Genomic DNA, 17,902 nt, shown 5'->3' with positions numbered 1-17,902 from the left:
TGATAAAATATATATTACTTTAAAATTACTATAAAAATCTATTTGTTACAATAGAAAAACTCACTTTGCCAAACAAGAACTAGGATACGAATTCCCGTTCGATCCACAAACTGGTACGTGATGAGGTGGACAATTACACGGTAACTTTGTATAGGGGATCATACTACTATCTTCAATGTAATCGCATTGCTTTTTACTGCAAACAATCTCACCAGCGAAGCACGTGCAAATATTACACTCCATATAAAAAATAGAACCTTAAATTAAAAATAAAATATTATTACATATATCAGGTAATGAAACTAATCTATTTATGTTGCACTATTTAATTACCGTGTAAAATATGTTTATTTCCTAAATTACAACTGTCGTAAGAGATACATGGCAATGGTTGGCATTTATCGATGAAACTTCTGCCAGAACAATGACAAATTTTCTGACATCCTTTTTGAGAGTTGGATATCGGTATTCGGACGTATGTTCCTTCGGGTACTAAGAATTGACTTACTTCACCTAAAATTATTTTATTAAAATATTATTATAATATAAAAATGCAGCTGTAAGTATTATAAAATAATAAATTACCTAGAGGACATCCATTAACGCATTGATATGCATTACAAGACCTTCCAAAAGGACAATTCCTGTTGATTGTGCAGACTTGCGTTATGTTACAAGGATCGCCTTTGCAAGGCGATGATACTTGATCATACGGTTCTATGTAAGGGTTATCGCCTATGAAATAATTAATAATTGTTTATTTATATGAACAAATTTAATATCAGATAATAGCAAATTTAATAGTCATACTTGGCTCCATAAAATTTTGTAATATACACGGAGTGTCTGAATCTTCCGGTGATAACTTATCACATAAGGTAGCAGCGTTGTGATCGCCATCGACTTTGGTCCAATCCATGCAGTGAGATAGGATGGTAAGGCAATCGTCTCTGCAGATCCGATTTGCATGTTCGAGACGAGCGCACGGTTTAATTTGAAGTGTGCAAGCGACAGCTTTCCATACTTGCGGAGAACATTTCGATACGTTCTTCACGGGTAATTGAAGGCCAGGTAGGTTTAAATAACTGAAATTGATTATTAGTATATTAAAATTTGCTTAGGATTAACTGAAAATAATGATGGAGTGGTTTCTGAGGAGTGAGATAGATGACAGCTATGAAGAACTACAGCCAATACAGTACATCTATTTTATGTCAGCTATGAAGAACTGATCGTGTTCGTGTCATTTCATTTTTAAATTATATTTTTTTCCTACTGTTTTATATACATATACATATTATTCATTGAGCATTGTAACGCATTGGGGTAATCTGTTTTGTCACGAGTCTTAATGTATACAAATAGATAAATAATAATTAAGCAATACATACCCTTGAGATTGCCATAAAGCAACATCATAATGAGCAGCAACATCGGCATGAGCGTTACAGGACCTGAAGAACTCCGTCGGTCTATTGTTGAAATTTGTGCAATACGATAATCCATCACAGCCTAATTCGCAAGGTTCTTCTACTTCATCGATGCAATGCAGTAGAGGCGCTTCTTGAGATTTTTTGAGACATTCATTATCAAACCGCTCCCATCTTCCGACCCAATCATTTGTGAATGTGTTCAAACATAGCTTCTTACAATGACTAGTTTTTGCCTGTAAAATAATTAATAATTATAGTAATATAACATAAGTCGCTAATATTGAATATGAATTACAAAAATATTAGGTTTACAAATAAATATTTTTATACTGCACACTTTTTGTGTAGCTCAAGAAGGTCAATATTTATTCATCTATAGAAACTCAATTGTACACCTATTAGTTTAAAACATACTTTGTGACAGCAATGTAGTTTAGCTGAATCGATTCCTAGTCTATCTATATTGCTGACTTCGTTGTCTCGAGAAGATTGATCCGCTCTTAAAAAGCACTGCCAAAGAGGATCGTGCGGAAGCGCCGGTCCGCATCCATTATCAAGAACATCTAAAATTTCTTGAGTTGACGATTTAGTTTTTAAAGCTTTCTTACACGTATCGCGACATACGTTATTAGTAGATTCTTCACAACAATGTAAATCTATAAAATCAACCAATTATTAATATTATTATACTAAAAATATTTATATATACATATACAAATTGAACATTTACATTTTAATGGATTACTAGCTGGCGTAACTTTGGTATAGTTTCTAACACATTGCATAACTTTAGGACTGTTTTCTTCACACAAATCTCTGACTTTTGCTCGATGTTCTCTTGTTGGCGTTTGCCGACTTCTAAATATATCTTTACAAGCGTCTCTACAGCTCAACGATTGGGTGTTTGCTAAAATATTTTTGTTATGATTTTATTAATATTTTTTATTAAATATTAATACTAAATTATTTTAATAGTATTACAGCAGCATTCTTGTCCGTGAGTTTGACGATCAATACAGCTGAAGAAAGCATGCTCGTCACTTCTTCTACATGCTGCCAATAGAGGTGTTTCTGAGGATGCTACAGCACATGCTCTTTGGCACGTACCAACATTTGCTAATCCGCAGCATACTCTTCCCCACCATCCTGATCCACGTACTACTTCTGCAAAATAATTTATAAAAATTAGAATAAAATATTTGTGTCAATAGCAAAACAATCACTTATAGGTGTATCAGTTCTAATGTAAATATACATATATATTGTAAGGTGACCAGACTTCCTCGTCCTCCTCGAACAAAAAATTCTGAGATGGCCTTTATATTTTTAGTATCCTCAAAATATCCTTCCTTAAATATCAATTTTTAAAATCTGGTCACTTTAATATTATGATTTTATGGAATAAATCTCACTTTCTTAGAACAAGTTATTTTTTTATTAAGCCTTTATTAGTTGATAATATAAAAGTTTCAAACCAATAATAGCAATAGTAAAATTATGTATTTTATAAATTAGTTTAGCAAAGTCTTAAACCAAAATAAAATTTATACTAAATTAAAAATATTAATTGCAATATTTTAATAAAAAATATAAATAATAATTTTATTATAATTTATCTTTATATATTACAGCAAAATAATTATTGATAAACTTTAGTACACATTTTATATATACTTTTTAAAAATTGTCAGTAGATGACACTACATAGGTATCTAGTTCTCATAGTTCAGATTGTAACAATATAGAATAGATTTAGTAACGGTTTTTAAAACACATTTTATTTATACTATTTCGTTCGAAATCAATTTAATTTTTTTTTAATTTAAATTTAATTGTATGTAATGGTAATTTTTTTTTAGTCATTGATAACTAGAAATACTATGTGTATTGTGAATTCTAAAAAAATGCTTATTTGAGGGTAATAATAGTTCTTAACAAAGCTGTTCTTGGATTGGTTAGAATAGTATTGTTATTTAATCATATGAAGTAATTATGCTTTTATATTATGGCTTATAGTTTTGTATGGCTGATTTCTCTGATAATAAAATATTTTATTCATCTGTACTAGTTCACAATGATAAGAATATGTTTTCTAAGAAAGTATATTCATTATTTTACATAAATAAAAAAAAATACAATTAATAAATTTTGATAAATTATAACCTTGACCACATTACTATATAAATTATATTATATTAAATATAAATAATATTATTTTCCTATAATTGTTCAAAATATAAAAAAGGGATTACTATCATATCGATTGTATATTGCGAGGTAAATTGTAGAAGTTCTGTCTTTCTAACTTGTGAATATCGACGAAAGAAATGGCGCTTCACTGACTGTGATTTCTGAATTGAGCATATGTGATATGTTGGATGTTTGAAAATTTTGACCTATAAATGAAACAGTAAACTTCCAACACTATGTATACAAAATAATGTTTAAAATATGCAAGAATATGTTTAAAAATCGGGAAGGTATGAAAACAAGTAAAATGGGTACCATATAGAGCTTTCAAAAATTCGAATATTGAATAGTAAACGATGAAATATTTATATATTCGTAAAATTATGAATAATCGAGAACATAGTTTGAATAATGTATATGGGTTCATAGTCATAACATCTATAGTTTAAAAAGAAACTATAATAAGTATTAATTCTATTTATTTTTATTTTAAAAATAGAGTAATAATTGTTTCAAATTTTGAGTCGATACGTTTTATTTTAATTATACTTGGTGAGGAAAAGTTACAACTCGGTATGCTAAACAAATATTACCATAATAAATTACTTTAGTCAAATTCAAAATTAAATAATATTTATATTAAAGAATTGAATAACAGCCATAGAGAAAGTACACAGCTGCACAATATTATCTTGGAAATATGAGTGATTTATGGAATTTCGGCTATAAAAAAGTGTTTTTTTTTTTTATTATTTTGTTTGTCGGCTATTAGTAGTAATGTTTATGACTATTATAAATATTACAAAAATAATCAGATAAATTTCGCAAAAAAAAATAAAGAAATGGCGCTTCACTGACTGTGATTTCTGAATTGAGCATATGTGATATGTTGGATGTTTGAAAATTTTGACCTATAAATGAAACAGTAAACTTCCAACACTATGTATACAAAATAATGTTTAAAATATGCAAGAATATGTTTAAAAATCGGGAAGGTATGAAAACAAGTAAAATGGGTACCATATAGAGCTTTCAAAAATTCGAATATTGAATAGTAAACGATGAAATATTTATATATTCGTAAAATTATGAATAATCGAGAACATAGTTTGAATAATGTATATGGGTTCATAGTCATAACATCTATAGTTTAAAAAGAAACTATAATAAGTATTAATTCTATTTATTTTTATTTTAAAAATAGAGTAATAATTGTTTCAAATTTTGAGTCGATACGTTTTATTTTAATTATACTTGGTGAGGAAAAGTTACAACTCGGTATGCTAAACAAATATTACCATAATAAATTACTTTAGTCAAATTCAAAATTAAATAATATTTATATTAAAGAATTGAATAACAGCCATAGAGAAAGTACACAGCTGCACAATATTATCTTGGAAATATGAGTGATTTATGGAATTTCGGCTATAAAAAAGTGTTTTTTTTTTTCATTATTTTGTTTGTCGGCTATTAGTAGTAATGTTTATGACTATTATAAATATTACAAAAATAATCAGATAAATTTCGCAAAAAAAAATAGCATAATAGATAATGTATATTAAAAAATAACTACCTGTGTATTAATACACAACTGCATTTTTAGAGTTGGTCAGTTTTTGATGTTCTTAGAAATTAATTAATTACTAATACACTACAAATGGCTGAATTTTAGTATTTCAATATTTGGGAGCTTCTTCCCGAGAAAAATGACAATAAAGAAAGGTTGTATCTAATAAAGGATATTATATTTTTTTCGTAAATTAATTTTAAAAAAATCAGTTTATAGTCAAAATCGTATATGTTAATAATATGTTTTATTTAATAAAGTGACATTAATTATACTATAAATAGAAACATACAATACATTTAAAAAATATATAAATTATTATCAAAATAAGATCATTCTTGTTGGTTACCATAAGTTTATTTATTGTATCGATTTTATTTTCTTCTTTAAATTAATGGTATCAATTAGTCTGAAACGTGCGAAATCATTAACATCGCTCAACAAAAATAACTAGCTTCCTCAACACCACAGTTATTCGCTCATTAAACTCGTTCTGGTATAATAAATTAATCCCGTCTATCAAAAGCGATGACCCGCCGCGAGCCGATTAATCCCAAACGATGGCCCAATTCCTTTCACAAAAAATAAAGCAAACAAGATTTCGACCTCAACCACCTGATAAATGTTGTTGGGCAGGAGAGCAAAAAAAGTGCACTTCGTGAGGATGCAAAACGTGTGTGGGGCATAAGGCACGAGGAGAGGGGATAGGAGGGTTAAGGTAAAGGACGGTGGCAAGGGACACAGATAACCATAAATTATGACCGCAGGATACGATCCGAAGACACGATCTGCCCCCGCGGACTATCCGAGACTCCGCTGGTTACTTAACTATTAAAAGTCTGGGCTGAATATTCGCTGATCGTTTCACGATTGAATAGACAGGTAACTAAATTACGTTTTGTTACACGAGTATTCACATTTTCATTCTCAAAAATCGTTCAATCATTCTGTCCATGGTATTCCATCTTGTTTTGCGACAAAATCAGCAATGACCCTTTTTAAAATTTAAGTTTTGAGGATTTTGAGATATATATTACGATTTTGATCGCTCTACTTTTTTTACTCTAATAATTTATGTACCCAAAAATTATTTGTGTATTTGATTTATTCTTTTAACACGCGATTGAGAAACACTGCAGTCATGTAACAAGACATTGAAGATTTCATTCTGAGACAAGAAATACCAACAAACTTTATCATCTTTGCAACGAAATTTATATGCAAAGCTGTTTTCAATTCTTAAGTGTTTTATTTTATATATGAAATATTTTCCTTCTCTCCTCTCAATAACTATGCAAATATTCTAGAAACATTTTAGCGTATTTCGATTGTGTTTATAAATATTGACAACTCATTATTAAGCAAACAGAACTACACTACTTCAGCAAGTCGTTTACTTACTACAAAACTAGCATTTTATTAATTTATTAAGAGTCCTTTCTCTGAAGAATAGAAAATTTGCTATCAATTTGAGTGAAACTAATTTATCGGTTTAAGTTCACTATTTAATTTAAATTGTTGATAAAAATGATATAAAAATCTATATCATAAATAATACTGCCATAAGTGCCAAAGTCCAATTTTAATCATTATTTATTTATTTAAACAGAATTACATTATTTATTTCGTTAACCAGCATGATATTTGTATCCATCCACGCCGCATAATTTTCACCGGGACACATTCTTGCATGGTTTATTGCCATTTTTAATGCGGTTTTATTTCTGATTCCCCATCTGCGGCCGCGGCCATAAATCCGAACAGTTGTCATTTTAACATTTCAACTGCTGCATCTTGGAGTGCTTGACCAGCATGATTTATTTTTAACTGGAAAATTATTATGTGCACGGACACACTGGCATACATATTTTGCGAATTTATCACGCTTCGACGCAGGGGTACAATACCGTCGGTAATACTTTTAAGGACATATTGAATATTCTTAAATGATGTCGAGGATTAAATTCGCGGGATATAGTCACGCGCTCGGGATTCGCCATTATATGGTAAAGTTCTATCTCCGCTGGCAGACACCCAAGCTAAGCGTCCCGACTTAACAGAAAAGAAGATCCTCTTCCAAGATAACCTGTTTGCTATGCCCACGACACAGGGGTACAAAACGGTGCAATTAATGTACAATATGATGCTAATTACTAACAGAAATTGTGAATAATTCATATTTTTTTTGGATAACCTATGGTTTGAGTAGAAATGTTAACTCTTAACTACTGAAGACTAAAAAATGCTAAATTCTTTGAAATATTTCTTTCGTTCTCCTATGCCAATTACCCAATCCTATTTTTATATGAGAGCAACAATAAGATGAGCATTTATATTTTTTATGGAGATGATAGATTTGGCTACTTTACAGGCGGCCCTCGACTTTCGCACATAATTGGTTCCTGAAAATGTGTGCGAATGTTGAATGTATGAAAGTCGAGGGAAGTAAAAAAATTGAAATTGTGTGTATTTTAAAATATTCATTTATCAAGTAAATATAAGATGTTTAAGAGGTTTTTAAGAGACACGTTTAAGTGGGGTTTGCGGGTGTTTCCTTTGAAAAGTTATCAAGAGTTAACTGTTTTCCACTATTCTTTTTCTTCTCTTCATATAGTATTTTATAACATGCTATGTCTTTATTGATCGCCCCCACGCACTTTAGATATGCGTTCTCTATTGGAATCACAATCTTCCATAATATTTAAAAATTTGTCAAGGTGCGTGAAGGCTTCATTAATATTTTTCATTTTTAAAGAGTTTTTCAAAATAAACCTGCCTCATTTACATTAAATATTTGGCTAGAGGAATATTCTACATCTTTAATAATTTTGGATAATTAGGAAATAAATTCTTTTGCAGCATCTTTATCCACATCAGCCGATTCTCCAGTAAATTTAATATTATGAAAAGAATACCTCATTTTAAATATGTAAAACCAACCGTTACTTGCTTGAAAAACCATGTTAAAATATTTTTTTAATCTATCCTTCCAACCTTGTGCAAACTAAGAGCTTTTGCTTGAATAATTGAAATACTCAAAGGGACATCTTTTTGCTGTTGGTCATCGATCTACGATGACAAAGATTTTCCATTTCATTCATGTTTTTTTTTTTGCTGTGTTTTTTTGGAAACATATCATTAAATATTATGGAAATATATCTTTATTTTCCACAATTTTGAACGTATTCTTTAATTATATTTTTATTTTGGAAAATTGTAACATATCGTAGACCTGTTTGTATCATACGAACGTCCGATTGAAGCAAAAGATTCACCGCTATCAGAACGTTTTTTTTTTTTAAAAAAAAAATTAAAAATTGTTTTTTTTTTAAATGTGCGAAATAGCGAATTGTGCGAAAGTCAAACGTTCGAAATTCGAGGGCCGCCTGTATATGAATTTATTCTATGAACCAAAAAGTATTATGATCGAAAGATATTTATAAAGATATTGGCAACATATTTAATAAAACAAAATTAAGATAGTCGCGAATAACGGTGGAAAAAAAATATTGCAGACACAGCATGAGTTCAAATAATATAATAAATTAACAAATTATATTCCTTTTCAACAATCAGCCACAATCAGTTACTCAATTGGCGAGAAACAGATAAAGATTTTGTACAGAAACAAGAGCAAAAAATCAGGCTTAAGACATTGGGGTCCAGAAAGACCCCCATTAAGACAACGCGAGATTTTTCTACCTGTGTGGTCCCTACAGATCTATCGAAATTATAATTAAATTTTTAGTTGTTTTATCACCCGACGTACTAAGCAAATCTATGATTGGAAATAAGCTTTAAATTGAAATAGTTGCATTGCAATTAAAATATTAACGGAAAAAATCATTTCTTAGAATAGGTAGTGAGATATAAAAATTTCACTTTTACCGTTTTCACGCAAGCTTCGAACGCAATGCAACTATCAATAGCCAGAACAGCCTTACATTACATAATAAGATAAACACAGATATTCTGATACCACCTAAATCACTATTGTGTAGTTCAGAGGTATGGGAAGAAAAGGATTGCTTATCTTCCCATTTCCCCTCTCATGTGAAAACATACGTATTTCTGACTTGAAAGTACACTTGCTTCCAAACTTGCTACTAGTGGAAATCCACCAAACCGATACAGATGATAAACTAGGAGCTTTATTAAAACATCCAAAGACACATATAATGTCACTCATTATACCTTCAATCGTATTTGATGAAATACAATGCATAGCTTCTACTATTAATTTTTATTTTTAGTTTCTTCAGCATCAATATGTGATCTTAAATGTTATTTTTCATCCTTGATCTAAATCTTATTATAAAATAAACATATAATTGAAATGAGTATATAAATTATCTTGCTGGCCTTTATTTGTAAAGGTTACCGACGGTTGTATACCCCTGCCATTAAAGTACACGGATTTTCAACAAATAAACGACACAACACCTACACGCGGCGACAATTAAAATAAATTTAAACAAAACATTTAAATATCAGATACGGGAGATTTATAGGTAGTTAATCCTGTCAATTAACGTAAAACAAGGCGCGCGCACACGACTCGTTCGTTCGAACCCGATGTAACGAGCTCAGACTGTAACCGCTAACGACACTAATTACAATCGCTAAAGCTTTTTATTAAAAAAACACATATTGCACCATTTTTTAGCTAATTACTTGAAGTGAGTATTATTAACTGCATTGACACTAAGTAAAGTATACTCATCAGCAGCAAAGTATCCATTGAAGCTATGGAAGCGATGCTTACATCTTTATTTAATTATTATTATTATTTAAAATGTATTTACTTAAAATTTTTGGACTAAAAAATAATAATTCCGTCTAAAAATTCTAAAAAATAAAACGATGGTAATATAATATATTTGATGGGAATGTTTGTCATGTGCTATTATTAGATTAATTTAATAAACATTGTTTTAACTCTTTAAATGCCAGCGTATTTTAATGAGTCACCCGTTATTTCTCTTCACGCGGCAGTATCTATTTCTAAAAATAAATATAAAATACTTGGTTTACTGATAAATTAAGCTAGTACAATAATCTTAATAATTTAAAAACATTTGTTAATAATTCTTTAACTTGTTTTAAAAAATAACCAATAAGTGACTCACCAAGTGGTTAAGCTAGTTAAAAAAATGGTTTTAATATACAATATATATTATATTTAACATCTACATATATGTTTTTTATATATTTGTTCATAAGAATGATTTTGGATAAATTTCTTAATAAGGCAATTGCTAAGTTATAAGCATTTTTTTTATTTTTGTCAGATATAAAAAAATTCAAAATATAAGCAACCCCTAAATTGAGATGTCATTTAAAAAGATTCGATAACCCCTAAAGTTGACACAATTATATGCATAAAAATAAAGCATATTTATATAATATTAATATGGTATTAGAGTTGCATATTAGTGTAGCAATATTCTTATAACATTTATACCACTTTTATATTAGAAAATTTTATCTAAAATAGATCCAGTCTTCAATTACTTTTATATATGCAATTTATTAATTATAATACAAATATGTTTAAATCGCTCAAATGTGTATTATTTATATCATGCTAAATAATTGTAAAGGTTTTGCCTTGAACTTGATAAACTAAAGTTAATAAAAAACCCTCAAAATATATTAATTATATCGCACTAATTTCAGAGCATCCAATTTTAGTACCTCCATAATAACATACACTTTATATATTATCAAGTTACATCTAGTTAAGTGCAACTTTAGAATTACATTAAATTAATATTAAGATATTCAGTTATACGTATACTTGTATTATACATTTTATATCTGCTCGTTCAAAGAAAATGAGAAAAGTGCATTAAGTTTAAGGTCAGATAAGTACAAGCGCAAGAAACACAGCTTGTGGTCTAACTTTCATAATAGTTTTCGTAACTGTTTTACATGTAAACCCCAAGAGCTTCGCAACTTTGTACTTAACATATATTTTTTAAGACTATAATAATAAATAAAATATTACAGACCTTTGATTGTTTGATTCATGCACTCCCAGAATTCGATCTGAAAATAAAAATACATTTAATGAATTTAAAAATAGGTTAAAATATACATGTGAAAATACAAAAATAATGCGGCAGTTAATTTAATTAACAAAAATATACAGCGTGTCATCTAATTCGGGTGTCAAAAGCATATTTCTGTAATCTGTCGGCCTGTCCGCCTTCGTGCCTGTCAGCGTTCATTTCTCGAGCTAACAAAACAGAATCATTCGAGATCATGAAACCAGAGTTGTTCAACATTTTTTTGGTAAGAAGAAAAAAGTGCGTCTTAAATACGAAACAAATCCTGAGAGACGTTATCTCGGGAGCGATAATCCGATTAAAAGCTCTAATATTTTTGATGTCCAGATCTCTACATAGATGATTGAAAATATATTAAGTAATCCCGAAATGAATGTCGTTTTTTTAGTTTAAGTTTTAAGTCAATCGTACTTTGGCCGATGATACCTGAGTACGTATTATGTTATATCTGGGTTATTGCAGATCTGGATTCCACATAAATCGACCCCCAAAAATTTACAATTGCAGATTTTTTTACCATGAGAACAATTTATATAAAATTGCACGTTATATGAATTTCTTTAAATAAATCGGAAACGACTACTAAAAAAATATGTTATATCCATACATATCAAAAAAATCGAACGGGTAATTACGAAAAAAATAATAGTCCTGGATGTGGGAAATCAGCAAAAATTCTCGATAACATAATAACTAGAGTTAATAAACGGATGTTGTTCGACAGTAATCTTCGTAAAAGACACTGGTTTGTAGGGTTCTCAATCGAATAATAGAATATTCGATTATTCGATCGATTTTATCTATTATTTTAATTTTGTAGCGATATATATACATATATATAATCTTTTGTCATAACCACAAGCTAAGTTTCATAATATATGGTCTTAAGCTGAGGTAATAATGTTAAAAAATATTTTTAATTAACGCGCTTGAATAAAAAATGTATGTAAGTAAATAAAAATTTCATTACATAAAATAATCCGATCGCATCTGTCCTTTTAAAATGTCCCATTTAATAAAGCACAAAGCATTAAAACAACGACACACATCAGCCTTTTCATGTCATTTTGACATATATTTTTTTATAATATAATCAGTCCGTCATTGTCACACAATGAGCCGGTAAATAATTCGAAAAGAAAATTAGTACGATTTATTTCTTTTGCGAATACATCCTTATACATAGAAAAAGTCTTGATGAATCGTCAGGAACAAAGATTATTTTTTTAATAAATATTTTTAATAGCACACACGAAGCGTATATTCCACCGGATGAGAATAAGAAACCATTTTTTTAGACAACTGCTATCGTAGACGATGATGGTTGAATAGTCTGTGAGCCAAGAAGATAAATCTGTCAGAGGACCACGAATAAATAAATAAAAAAGAAGATCAAGTAGTGTTTTCCTAAAATTGAAAAATTGGAAGACAAGTAACGGATGCTTTGGGTAACACAATAAAAAAGCTTAAAATTTATTTACATACGTACTAAACTGTATAAGTTAAAACATAGGAGAACAAATCTCAAATAAGAGATAGGATTACAGTCGGATTTAAAATGAATAAGCTCTTTGAACCAATTCAAATAGGACTTCGGTAAAACCTTGTTAATCCTCAATCAATTAAAGATATACTTATTTATTTAAAACAACCCTAAAAATATTTTTTACATTTTAAAAATAATAATTAATACGTATATATGTAATTTAATATACACAAATACGTGTATTTTATCCAATACGATAAATTAACAGGAAACTTGTGTGCCGTGACGAAATTCATTCCCGTTTCACATCAAACGTATAAAGCGATAACTTCCTGTCGCTTTGTGATCCTACGTCCTTTTTTATCCTGACACAGAAGCTAGTCTGTCTTTGAGCTCGAACCGCGTTCAATTCTCACATTACACACATTTATTTTAAGTCCAAAATCCGATTTCGAACCCCAACCCTCGCTTGTAACCCCAAGCCGATCAAAGCGCTTTAAGGAAATTGCCGACTCTGCTTTAATCCCTAAACAATGAATATTTTTCATTCAATATGCCAAGAGAAATTAGACACCACCCCTAATACAACATTCAATATTATACTATATGTACACCTAATTGGATTGTTTATAAAGTTTTGTAATGTCAGTAAAAGTCTGGCATTTATAAATTAATCACAATGCACGTTAAAAGTATGCCAAATAAATGACACCATCGCTAATACAACATACATTATTATATTATATATTAATCTATGGATTCTCCATATAGTTTTGTAATGTCAGTAAATCTGGCTTACATAACCTCCGTTCTGTAAATAAAATTTAATACGCGTTCAAAATGTAGAAAGTAAAAATAATTGAAGACTAAAATAAAAATCGCGAATTAGATATATGTTCCCACTGCGTGCCGTCACGGTTTTATTGCTTTTGACGTGAATTTTTGCCTTCTGAGAAATGATAATAGTTTTTGCGCCCTCTTATTGACAAAATTCTGTTTGAATTCACTTTGACCAGCACTTTCATATCCGTAGTCCGTATTTATATATTTTTTAAATATAGTGCAGACGAACTATGGAGCAATATGCGAGACGTGACGTCTGTCTGTACTTCTTCTTCCGCTTATTGTTGACTTAGTTTGTATTTTGGACTTGATCTAATGAAAGTTCTCAAATTATATTAAGCTTCCATTAGGTTAGATTTGGGTTTGAATAGCAAGTGGACGTTTCGCAACTGTCAAATTGAGTTTCATAGACATTTTATAGAAGCATATAATGTCACTAGTGCCTATCAGTTAAATTATATTTTTGCTAGTATAAATATATACGTATATGTATCTACTGAGTACTAGTGAAAATGTGTTAAAATTGAAATAAATCTCCGAAAAATAAATAAATTTTATTTTCAATGATAAAAATATATACCCACCAGTGAAAATATATTTTGATATGATTAAACTGAAATTACGTATTTTTAAAAATATTTTTGGGATGGATTCGAGACAAATTTTTTATAGATTTTCTTTGAGGGATAACCAAAGAATTTCTGGTTTAGAATCAGGGACATCATTTCAAATTTTTATGGACTCTTTTATGGACCTGATGAAGTTATTTTTTTAAGACCGAAAAGGGTTTTAATACATACACGATGAAAAAATAGTATCAATTTAAAAAGAACACAAAATTTTCTTAGAAACAATTAATTTAAATTAAACCAAGAATTTTCTACGGTAAATAAATGAGCACCTGCAAATCCATTGTCAGCCAGATGTCACTGGTGATATATTTTATGCATTAGTAAGCAGAATTAAAACGATAAATCATCAGATTTTATTATCTTATTTGCGATTTTATTCATTAGAAAATATACATTTGCAATCAATATGAGTATAAAATTTACATATAATATATGTTTGCTTAAAAATAGATTTACGACTGTGATTCGATTTACGAAATAAGTTCGACGACTTTTTGAACGACCCACGTAATGGTTTATATCCAATCCATCGTTATACACATATTCAATATTTCAAAAATGCAGTAGTCACTGAAACCACTCGAGTGGATAACTTTGAAATATACCAGACGCGGTTTTGAAACACTCGAGTGGTTGGTCATATTTGACAAATTGACAAAAAAATCTATCTATATTTCTATCCAAGCACTAAACACGCATGCTTCGAGTGGTTATGGATGGTAGAACGTTTCCAAATATAACTTTTATTTTTTTAGTAAAAAAATTGTATATTTACCAATTCTGAAGAGCAAAACTTGTGGACATTGGACAGTCTGTCATCTCGTAGTTCTGTATCGGCCGCAATCTCCACCAAAGATAACTGGAAAATAAAAATGTATAATAATTAAAACAGAAGGTATAAATTACAAACACAAAAAAATATTTTAAATTCTTTCACACATTTAAAATACAATATTTTATTGCTTTTAATTAAAGATTTCGTTTAATTTTGGTTAGTTAATTAATTAAACAGTAAGATGTTTTAATAAATGATCAGTTTTTATTTAATCGTCTGGTATTATATTATATATTATAGTTTTAAAATTAAATGATAAGTTATAATTTAACCGAAAGATGTATTAGGAAATAGCTTAATATAAAATATATTTTTACAAAAATCAATTATTAAATCCATATGAAATTAAATTTATTTTATTTTACATAAACACTTTACTATCTTTTAAATTAGTTATTTTGAGACGATGCTAGTTTATAAGTCCAAGCATACCTTAATTATTATATACATTACATTTTGAAGTTAGATTAAGCTCTTATGTCTATATAATAACTATATAATTTGAATATCGAACCTTGAGCATCAACAAGATTACCATGATCTTATACGATTAACCAAACTAATCATAAGTTAGCGTATATATCCAGTACTTTAATCTATACTATAAAATAGTCAGTCCCTATCGGTTCAAGCGAACGTTATTTAAACGAACAAACTCGTTCCTCTATTCTGCTTCAATTTGCCTGCCGTCTTCCGGCCGCTAACGCTAACATACATAGAACGTTCGTTCATCAGGTTTAACGTCCCACACCCGCCCAGGGCCGGAGCTAGAATTTATTTTTATGGCAACACTTACTACACGCCCGAGTTGGAAAGTTGCAAGGCGAACGCGCCAAATCCGACCGCTGACTGCGGCGCCTTCAAAAGTTTAACTTTTGGATTTACGACCGCGACGAGAGCGAAACGAGGAAGTGGCGCTATTTGTGGAGTCGATCGGTCGATAATGGAGATGATTATTGTGGCGTTAAAGTTGATGGGTGACAAATCGATACGATCTAATCCAAGTCAATTGATCTCTCTATTAATATTGGAATGTTGAGGGCCTGCGAGTTGAATAGTGGAATGGCGATGAAACAATAAACTATTTTTAAATGAATCGTTATGTGATACAAAACAGCTCTGAATAAACACTAACTGATAAATCAACTTCTATATTCATTGATGTAAATATTTAATAATGAAAAAGTAATCTAAGGTGATCGATCAAAACTTGTCGAGTTAGTTATAAGTGCAAAAAAGTATTTTTGAATCATATGTACATTTTATTAGGTTGCTAAGAAAATTAATGCGATTTTTTATTTTATCAATGATAACATTTTTTTATAGTGTTTATGATAAAATATCATTTAAAAGTCTAAGTTCTATCTACTTTAATGACTTTTAGGCAAATTTATTTTTGTATTATTAATTTTGCAACCTTTTGCCCTCTGAATTTTGACTGTTTGTGACAGCCCTGGCGAAATTTTAAACATGTAATTTTACCCATTTTATGAATGCTATTTAAGTGGTAATAATTTTAAACGTTTCTCCATAGATGGCTGTATATATCTAAACAGTCTTGTAATATCATTTCAAAGAATAAATGAGAGTTTTTTTTAGGGCTTCGTAGGAAGACTGTGGCAATACGGTCACGACTCGACAGAGCTTCGTTTGCCGTCCGTGGCACTTAAAATGTTAAAAAGAGAGAGATGTTTTTTCAATAACACATACTAACTGCCGTAAAAGTTGTAAATTATACCATATTTCGAACAATCTGTTAAGATAACTTTGACAATCTAATAAAACTGCTGTAAAAGTAGAGATGAATGTGTTTTTAACAAACAGGTATTAGGTAGTTCAAAACAATTATTTTTTATTATTCGATTTTATTTATTTTCATTAGGAAAAAAATTAAATATATAGTTTTGATATCAGTGTATAATTTAAAAATTTCGAATACACAATGTATGCATTAAAAACTATAGTTTAATAAGATAAAGTTTCTAAATATTCTTAATTTTCTATTACTTGAATGAATAATAAACGATAAAGTATTCGAATATATAATATTTATAAGGTTATGAAAAATCGAAAAATTCAATCCATATTAGCAATAAAAAGTATATATTTATAATAATGTTAAACATAATAGCAATACAAAGCCTAATTTTATTCTTTCATGCTATCAAAAATACATCTTAATATTCTCAAAAAAATAATATCATAATAAATTACTTTAGACAGAACTAAAATAAAATATTATTTGTATTGATCTAAAGAGATATAAAATCAATTTTAGCTATTGAGAAAGTCTATATAGCTGCACATTAATTACTCGAAAATATAAGGAATTTATGGAATTTCTGCAATTACAAAGAGATTTTTTTCTTCACTATATTGTTTGTTGAATATAAATTATAATGACTATAAATGTTAATAATACCAGTAAGATAATAAAATTAATTTCGCAAAACAAAAAAGAGTACAATTAGTCTGAGATGCTGTAACTGTACATCGAAGAAGAAAATGATTACATAAATTCGATAATAAAACATAGTGTAGTGAATAATTCTTAAAAAATCTTATATTACGTATTTACAGTAATTAAATAAAATATATTTTTTTCGGACCCTCTTAAACCTTCAATACTCCTTAAAGGCGGAAAAGCATGAAAATAATAAACGATTTAACGGTCTATTCGTCGTCTCTTTCAATCACTTCTTTGTTTGTTCGATGGGTTATGCAATCGATTTTTATCCAGTTCAGTAATGTATTAACATATTTTTCATTATATTCTGAATTTTTTTAATGAAATATTAATTTAATATAATTTTTTAACTTCATTCACTTTATTGAGCAAATT

The 17,902-nt window shown here is 29.1% G+C and overlaps 1 protein-coding gene across 1 annotated transcript in view; it reads right to left on the bottom strand.

Moving 5' to 3' along the window:
- The window catches only part of Reck (Reversion-inducing-cysteine-rich protein with kazal motifs), a 100,301-nt gene that overhangs the window by 3,027 nt on the left and 79,372 nt on the right, over positions 1 to 17,902 (bottom strand). The window contains exons 3-12 of the mRNA XM_088198230.1: positions 15,001 to 15,084; positions 11,208 to 11,244; positions 2,415 to 2,597; positions 2,164 to 2,340; positions 1,848 to 2,089; positions 1,392 to 1,666; positions 811 to 1,085; positions 586 to 735; positions 334 to 513; positions 65 to 257 (exon numbers count right to left, since the gene is read on the bottom strand). Coding sequence (XP_088054356.1) covers positions 65 to 257; positions 334 to 513; positions 586 to 735; positions 811 to 1,085; positions 1,392 to 1,666; positions 1,848 to 2,089; positions 2,164 to 2,340; positions 2,415 to 2,597; positions 11,208 to 11,244; positions 15,001 to 15,084 — 1,796 coding nt within the window. The remainder of the gene's footprint in view (positions 1 to 64; positions 258 to 333; positions 514 to 585; positions 736 to 810; positions 1,086 to 1,391; positions 1,667 to 1,847; positions 2,090 to 2,163; positions 2,341 to 2,414; positions 2,598 to 11,207; positions 11,245 to 15,000; positions 15,085 to 17,902) is intronic.

The sequence above is a fragment of the Plectrocnemia conspersa genome, unplaced genomic scaffold, assembly GCF_051122295.1.
Source record: "Plectrocnemia conspersa isolate PC_06_02 unplaced genomic scaffold, ASM5112229v1 ptg000011l, whole genome shotgun sequence".
Lineage (NCBI taxonomy): Eukaryota > Metazoa > Arthropoda > Insecta > Trichoptera > Polycentropodidae > Plectrocnemia > Plectrocnemia conspersa.
This window is presented reverse-complemented; position numbering and strand designations above follow the sequence as displayed.